Source organism: Durio zibethinus, chromosome 19 (genome assembly GCF_047325235.1).
Source record: "Durio zibethinus cultivar Kanyao isolate XHJ-2024 chromosome 19, ASM4732523v1, whole genome shotgun sequence".
NCBI lineage: Eukaryota > Viridiplantae > Streptophyta > Magnoliopsida > Malvales > Malvaceae > Durio > Durio zibethinus.
In genome coordinates, this window is record NC_143180.1 from 16528740 (window position 1) to 16536464 (window position 7725).

The following is a 7725-nucleotide window of genomic DNA, read 5'->3' on the forward strand; positions in this document are numbered from 1 at the left end:
TTTACATAGGAATGGTGAATGGGTGCATATGTGTATATGTTTATTTGGGTTGAAAATATTTTATGGGATAAAAAGAAATTAAGAGGGTTTATAGGTAGTAATTGTGAATGGTTGTTTTGATGTTTTAATGTAATTCTTTACAATTAGTAGATTTTGTTTTTTATTCATAGATATAGGTTGATTAGGTCGAATCACATTAAATTATTATATCTTGTGTGATTAATTAATTATTTGATTATGTTTACACTAATATGATTGGATTAGAGCTATTTGATATAACAAGTAATTTCAAACTGTTGTGATCCCTAATAATATTAGGGATTGAATCCTTGAGGATTACATATTCCCGTCATAGAAATATTAGAAATTTCCTTTCTATTCTTTGTTGAATTTGTATGCAACAGTTTTAGCAATTATTAATCTTTCGGTGTGCAATGAATGAAATTTTCGCATTAAATTGTTTGGGTGAATTTTAGTTTCAAAGATTTGTCAACTTGTTTTCTTATGGATAAAGTTTGAGATATTCTTGCTAGTTTTTGAAATAAAATAATTTTAATAATTTTTGAAAAAAGTTAAACAAGATATTATAATTTAACAAGGATTAAATTATATGATTACGTGTCATCTCATTTAATTTACTTTATCATCACTTACATTCTTAATAAATGTTATATAATCAAAATTAACATCATATCATCGAATAATGAAAATATTAACAATTTTAATAATAAAAATTTAATTAAATAAATAATTAAATAAAAATTATGTACTCAAAATAATATAAAAACTATTTTTATATCAATTACGTTGCAGGAACAAAGCTTTAAATTTTGATAAAGTAAAAAGACTGTTAGGTTAACTTGACCAAAATTACTATGCACTCCGTGGGCTGAAAGAGCAATTAAAAATTGATATCCCCATCCCCGAATTTTAAATTATAACACATCTCAGAAAACGAATAAAGCAAAGCGTCAGATGAGATGCTCCGCTTGCAAATTATAGCGGAATAGAACCCTTGGCTCTTCTTTACAGTATTACCATGGAACATGCTCGGTCTCTGTCACCTACTGCTCACTTCTTCGCTTTCATCTGCATGTGAATTTTCTTTCTTCATTGGCCAAAAAAAAAAAAAGTTACTTTCCTCAATCCACAGATTCCAAATCCTTTACACTTGCTGTGTTTCCCTTTTAAATAACGTGGCAATTGTCCTCCAAACTCTCCCTCTACCGTTTCCTATTTAAACCAACATTTATCACTAACCATGGTGAATTTGCAGAAGATCAAGTAACTAAAACCAGCAGCCATGGAACGTCTCAATGGTCCTGCCCGTCTCATGATAGTTTCAGATCTCGATTTTACAATGGTATAGTTTCAGATCTTGATTTTACGGTGCTATTTTTTTAAACCAAAAAAAAAAAAGAAATAAAGAAAAATATAAATTAAACCAGCCATTGAATTCCAAGTGATTTAATCATTCTGTATTAATTTCCAGGTTGATCATGAAGACCCAGAAAACCTTTCTCTTCTTCGGTTCAATGCCCTTTGGGAGGCCTATTATCGCCAGGATTCTTTGCTGGTGTTTTCCACTGGAAGGTCACCTACAATTTATAAACAGCTGAGGAATGAGAAGCCCCTGTTGACCCCAGATATAACTATCATGTCTGTGGGAACTGAGATTGCTTATGGTGAATCAATGGTACCTGATTATGGTTGGGTACAATGTTTGAACCTCAACTGGGACCGTGACATTGTTATTCAGGAAACAGCAAAGTTTCCTCAGCTTATTCCGCAGGCATGTTTTATTACTTTATAGAAAAAAAAAGAGACAATTTGACACTATTTTTTTTTTTTTGTGGTACCAAGAAGGCAAAGCATGGGGATGGGTTTGCAGCTAATGGTTTTGAACCCAGACGTGCTAGGTGTCATCTCATTAGTTGACTACATAACCAATTGAGCTAAACCCTATTCGATTTGCCACTTTCTTTTTCTTGATCCGTTAAAAATCACCAGTTGTTTCAGTAACTTTTTGAAATAATGTGCAATTCTAGTTTTAAGCTTACTTTGGTCGTTACTTTCACTATATCTTCTTTTGCAAATTAGTTCGCCTATTACAGGAGATTTGAACTGCTTTTCTCAGTTTGGGCATTTTATTATTGGCTGGGTTGTCTTTGAGTTAGTTTTATTTGTATCAGCTTAGATTCTCCCTTTTTTGGGACTCCATGTTTTTGGGTTTTCTTATAAAATTCATTTTGCCTTTCGAAAAACAAATTAGTTGTTCTTTTGCTTTCACAAGTGAAAAGAAAAAAGTGGATTTAGATACAAAAGTGACTGGTTTTTTTGAATAATTAAAATGAAAGGATTTTACTTTTATAATTGATGGTGTGTTGCATTTTAGTCCAATTTCATTTGCTGTTTCAATCAAATATGATTTTGCTTCTCTCTTTAGTTTTCCCTTTTGGTAAATTTTTAAAGTTGTTTCAATAATGGAATGATTTCATTTTAGTCTTAACAATAGAATCCAATTTCTTGTTACTTTTACTACTTGCTCTTTTGCTTCTGAAAGAAAAAAGTGAAAAAGCCAAATGGACAGATTTTTGACTTTTTTGAGCTAACAAAATGTAGGATTGTGGTTTATAAACAGTAAATATATTTGAATGCACATTGTAGAGATTTGGTTATTTTTAATCAACTATAGTTCTTCTTTTTGACTCTTTACTTATTAATTTTTAGAAGTGAAAAACAAAATGCAAAAAGCAAGTAGGAAAAATAACAATCATACAGAGGCTAAGAATTTTACGTTTACTTTGCAGTCAGATACAGAGCAACGACCTCACAAGGTTAGCTTTTTCCTGGAGAAACCTAAGTCATTAGAAGTAATCAAGGCACTTGCAGAACGTTTAGACAAACGCTGGGTGAGATTGTGTGTGTGTTTTTTTTTTATTCTTTTTTTTTTTTTTTCTAAAGAAAGATTCTTTACCATAAGATAAGCAATTTTGCATTAGAAGGAATGTTCAGGAAATAGTTACTATATTTAATGATTTCTCTTAAATGGTTTTGGATCTTAATTTTCTTCTCTTTCAGTTAGATGTTAAAATAATATATAGCAATGGGACAGCTTTAGATGTATTACCAAAAGGTGCTGGTAAAGGACAAGCTCTTGCATATTTGCTGAGAAAGTTTAAAGCTGATGGAAGAATGCCACTTAATTCACTTGTTTGTGGTGACTCTGGAAATGATGCTGAACTATTCACCATTCCTGAAGTATATGGTGTGATGGTATGCAGCTTCAACCTTTTATTGTTTCTTTTTACACTTAAATTACATTTTGTGTAACTTGAAGTTCAATTTGCAGGTTAGCAATGCACAGGAAGAGTTATTACAATGGCATGCAAAAAATGCAAAAAACAATCCTAACATAATCCATGCTAGTGAGAGATGTGCATCTGGAATAATACAAGCCATCAGTAAATTTACTTTAGGTCCAAATGTGTCTCCCAGAGATATTAGAGACTTAAGAAAATGCAGAGTAAATAATTTCAGTCCTGGTCATGAAGTGGTGAAGTTCTATTTATTTTATGAGAGATGGCGACGTGCAGAACTTGAGAAGTCTGATCAGCTTATGCAAAATCTAAAATCAAGCTTTGTATGTCAGTTTTCTCTACCCTTTTAGTGTTTTAAAGTTTCTTTTTTGATACGAGTGGCATTACCCTGGAAATCTCAACCTGGAGAGAACATGTTTTATTTCCTTGGTATTGTCTAGTAAGGATGAGTTGCAACAATCAAACATTAATTTTGTTTTGTAAATGGCACTGCATAGGGAGAAGATGGCTATGCCAATGTTGATGCTTGGCATGTATTGCAGCCTTTGCCTTATAGCAGGATGTGGTCATCCCATTGTATTAAGCCTTCAACTCCATGTGCCTTTGATTTTATAAGAGCTCCTCTTCCCTTTTAGCGTTCTAAAATTTCTTTTTGTTATGAATGACATTGCTCTGGAAATCTCAATCTGGAGAGATCATGTTTTAATTTGTGGGTCTTTTCTAGCAAAGGTGAGCTGCAATAATTATATATTAATTTTGAATCAGGAATGGAACTGCATAGGTAGAAGATGGCTATACCAATGTTGATGCTTTGCATTTACTACAGCCTTTGCCTTATAGCAGGATGTAGTCATTCCATTCTACACAGCCAATAATTCAATGTGCCTTGATTTTATAAGAGCTCCATTTGTTCTGCAAATTCTGAAATTGTATTTTGAAATTCTGAAATCTTTTTTCTTCAGTATCCATTAGGTACTTTTGTCCATCCCTCTGGAACTGAGCAACTGATGATCAACTGCATAGATATGATGCAAAGGTCATATGGGGATAAACAAGGAAAGCAATATTGTGTTTGGCTGGATCGGGTTTCAGCAGCACAGATTGGCTCAGATGCATGGCTGGTGAAGTTTGATAAATGGGAGTCAACTGGTGAGATTTGTTTGATCTTATTTGGTTATGTCTACTTTCTCTTTATAATCTCTGTTTTATCAAAATCTTATTGCTTTCCTTTTAGGCTGCTTTGAACTTGGATTTATCTGTTCTTGTCTTTTCCTTCTATTGTAAAACTCAGTTCTTTCTAGTTGTCAGTTAACTAAATTATGCTCCATAATTTTGACCTAGGACATTCGGGGTAAGCGCAAACCTGTTTGTGCCAATTTTAGCTAATGCACATAGTAAAATGAACCTGGAGGATTTAATTGTATAAGAGAGTTAGAGAATTCGAAGATGGAGAGTACTAGAAATAAAAAATACTGCCACAAGGCTGGTTTTCTTATTTCTTAAGCTAGGTGATAGAAAGAATGTCTCTGTCGAAGTAAAACGGAAGTTAGCACTTAATTTGGTATAATATCAACAGCCCAAATTTGCTGAAAACAAGAATTAAAATGTAGTCATTTACATAAAATTCAATTGAGGTAATGTAAGTAGTAGCCTGAATGTTGTGGTATTGCACCTTTTTTTAAACAGAAAAAAAAGTTTTTTTTCTTCTATTTCATTAGCTTTTTAATTCTAAATAGTTCTTAGAAAATTTTGTAGAAGTGATTGTCCATTTTATTTTCTTCTTATGTTTTAGGAACAATTAATGGCAACAATGGTTCTCTTTTACTTTTGTCATTGGGAAAAGTTGTGGGTGTGCCATTAGGTTGTTAAAAAGCTTGTTCGACTGTGCACTATCATCTTAGTTTTATACATTTGTGAGGAAAGAGTGGTTCTTAGACTGAAGAATGAATGATTTCTTCTTATGATGATTTGAATCTGATAAAAAAAAACTTGGTTGACAAAATTTAGGTTGATTGCAAGCTTGTGTTTCTTTACTCTCAAATAGAGTGGTGTAGGCAGTTTTTTTTTTTTTTTTTTGTTGTAGCACTAATAATGTCAAACTAAAAACTTAAGAAACAATCTAAAATTCCAATTAAAAAATTCAACTCGAATCCTGAATCTCATATCTCAACAGCAAATGCTGCCTCGAGAAGTCAAACAAGAAAGATGTCAATTCAAACAAGAAGGATGTCAATCTTTGGTCACGAAAGAAAATATTTACATCTTGTTTTATGTACTTGATTGAAGTTAATGCCAATTGGGGTCTATTATGAGATTTTAGCCTGTAGGCACTTATGAAAGCTGTGTTTGAATGAATATCATTGATTTTTCCTTTAAGGAAGGTTTTTGATATGTTTACCTACTATTTTAGTTGGGTGAATTACATATTTGATACTGGAATTATAGTGAAATTGTCATTTACTAATTGAAAAAAATTTGTGATTAGGTCCTTCAACTTTCATTCATTTTAGCAGGTTTCACCCTCACTAACTTCGTTAATGATATTTACAAAAAATATCCAATCAAAATATGCCATGTGTCTAAAATAGTCACATCATTTTTTCTTTATTATATGGACTATTTTCTAATGTTAAAATTTTTTGAATTAAAATATTCCAAAAAAGAAAAAACTAAAATTAAAAAATAAACAAAAGAGAGGGATATCGAGAGAGGGAAAAAAGAGGGAAGGGAACATAAAGGAGAAGGGAAGTGGGAGGGAGAGGGGTGGCTGGTGCAAAGCCAAATCAGCATCGGTTGGCCCTTTCCCATCCCAGTCCCCTTCCCTCTCTCCTCGATTCCTTTTTCTCTCAACTCAATTAATTTCTTTATGAATTTTCAGATAAAATTTCTTTTTTTTTTTTTAATTTTTAATATTTTAGAAAATTTTTTTTCAAATTTCGAAAATAAAAATTAAATTAAAAAATGACATGGCTTTTCTAAACATATATTGAATGTGTCTGTTGGTTATATTTGGCCATGTCACACATTTTAGTAACTCTATTAGTCAAATGTGCAAACTGATGGAAGTATAGTTCGAGTATCTAATTTTGATTTTTTTGTTTAGACATCGAATTGACAGTTTCACTATAGATCAGATATACCACATATGCATTTAACCCTTTTTAGTTTATGTTAGCATTTTCCTTGCTCTAGTAAGATAGTGCCCTTGTTTTTATGTTTGTGATGATTCTTAACCTACAAAACAAGAAAGTGGCTGAACATTAGATTCTGGAGCTATTATGCTTCTGTGCATTATTATGTGAATTTCTGCTTCCTTTTATCTCTGGATCATTCTTCAGTCACACGAAATAATATTCATCTAATTATGAATATTTAAATTTTATGACCTGTTATCAATTCATTATGTGCACCCTTTCTTTATAAACACTATAACTATTTATTTTTTAATTTTGAGACATTGTAGTTTCTTATGAAATATTTTCTGAATCATTCTTCCAGGTGAAAAGAGACAGTCCTGTCTTACCACAGTCTTGCTTACTACAAAGGTATCCTGCAAATTGGCATATTTTCTTCTCCTCTCCCTTTCAGAAACGCTGTCCTTTTTAGTTATCCTTGTACGATTTTATAGCTACAGGTTTGATAACCGTGTTGCCAATGTTTTTGTATTGTGGAGTTTCAGCAAGCTGAAGATGCCTTCACATGGATGCACATACATCAGACATGGTTGAATGGTTTGGAAGCAAAGGACCAAACTACTTGGTATTTCTAGTCAGGGTATGTTTCTTGTACCCATCAGTATTTTTTGATAGGGTTAATATGTAATTTGGTTTTTGAACTATACTACTTGTAATGATTTCGTACTTATAAAAAAAATTTACAATTAAGTATTCAATTTTGTTTCATCAAGTAATTTGCACCATTGACTAATGTTGATAGTCAAAATGCTCACATGGCAAATTCTGACTAATAATAATGTATCACATATCATGAAATTGACTTTTTTTTTTTTTAGTCACATCATCTTTCTGTTAACAGAATTAGTAAAGGGGGCAATATACTTGACAAAAACAATGTTCAGTATTTAATCATGAATTTTTTTCTGTAAGTACGAAATCATGAAAAATTATATACTTCAGGGGTTAAATCACGCATTAACCCATTCTAATAACACTTTTTCTTCTCATAAGTTATAGGTGTTCATTGTCACTAATCTGTAAACACCATTGATGCTTAAGTATCTATTTACGTAAATGTCATAGGTTGTATTAGAGGGAATGCAGAAAATACACCCGTCCTTTTTTGGATGAGCACTGTATTGAGCTTAACAAAGGCTTTTCTTACTGGGTTAGGTGAGAACCAAGATGCATACTAGGTTAGGTGAGAGCCGAGATGCACATTTATGGTG

At 32.0% G+C, this 7725-nt stretch overlaps 1 protein-coding gene across 5 annotated transcripts; it reads left to right on the forward strand.

The window, feature by feature from the left end:
• The first annotated feature begins 941 nt into the window (after positions 1-941).
• On the forward strand, positions 942-7212 carry LOC111310424 (sucrose-phosphatase 2-like). Of its 5 annotated transcripts, none has more exons than XM_089748593.1 (8): positions 942-1363; positions 1493-1796; positions 2815-2922; positions 3116-3276; positions 3353-3643; positions 4283-4469; positions 6819-6865; positions 6994-7212. In XM_089748593.1, exons 1-8 carry the CDS (start codon positions 1304-1306, stop codon positions 7087-7089), a joined length of 1254 nt encoding a protein of 417 aa, XP_089604719.1. In that variant the 5' UTR covers positions 942-1303; the 3' UTR covers positions 7090-7212. The 5 variants fall into 5 exon arrangements, with proteins under 5 accessions (XP_089604719.1, XP_089604717.1, XP_022765605.2 ...); XM_089748591.1 differs by having other exon boundaries at positions 1493-1792; positions 2811-2912; positions 3082-3276; XM_022909870.2 differs by having other exon boundaries at positions 1493-1792; positions 2811-2912; positions 3082-3276; positions 7000-7212.
• Positions 7213-7725: the final 513 nt, after the last annotated feature.

What these genes read in the sequence shown, in the direction of transcription:
- LOC111310424 (XM_089748591.1), top strand. Translation starts at nt 1,304, where the DNA reads ATGGAACGTCTCAATGGTCCTGCCCGTCTCATGATAGTTTCAGATCTC. An exon ending in CAGATCTCGATTTTACAATG is followed by an intron (nt 1,364 to 1,492) that starts GTATAGTTTCAG and finishes ATTAATTTCCAG; the next exon opens with GTTGATCATGAAGACCCAGA. An exon ending in CTGAAGTATATGGTGTGATG is followed by an intron (nt 3,277 to 3,352) that starts GTATGCAGCTTC and finishes TTCAATTTGCAG; the next exon opens with GTTAGCAATGCACAGGAAGA.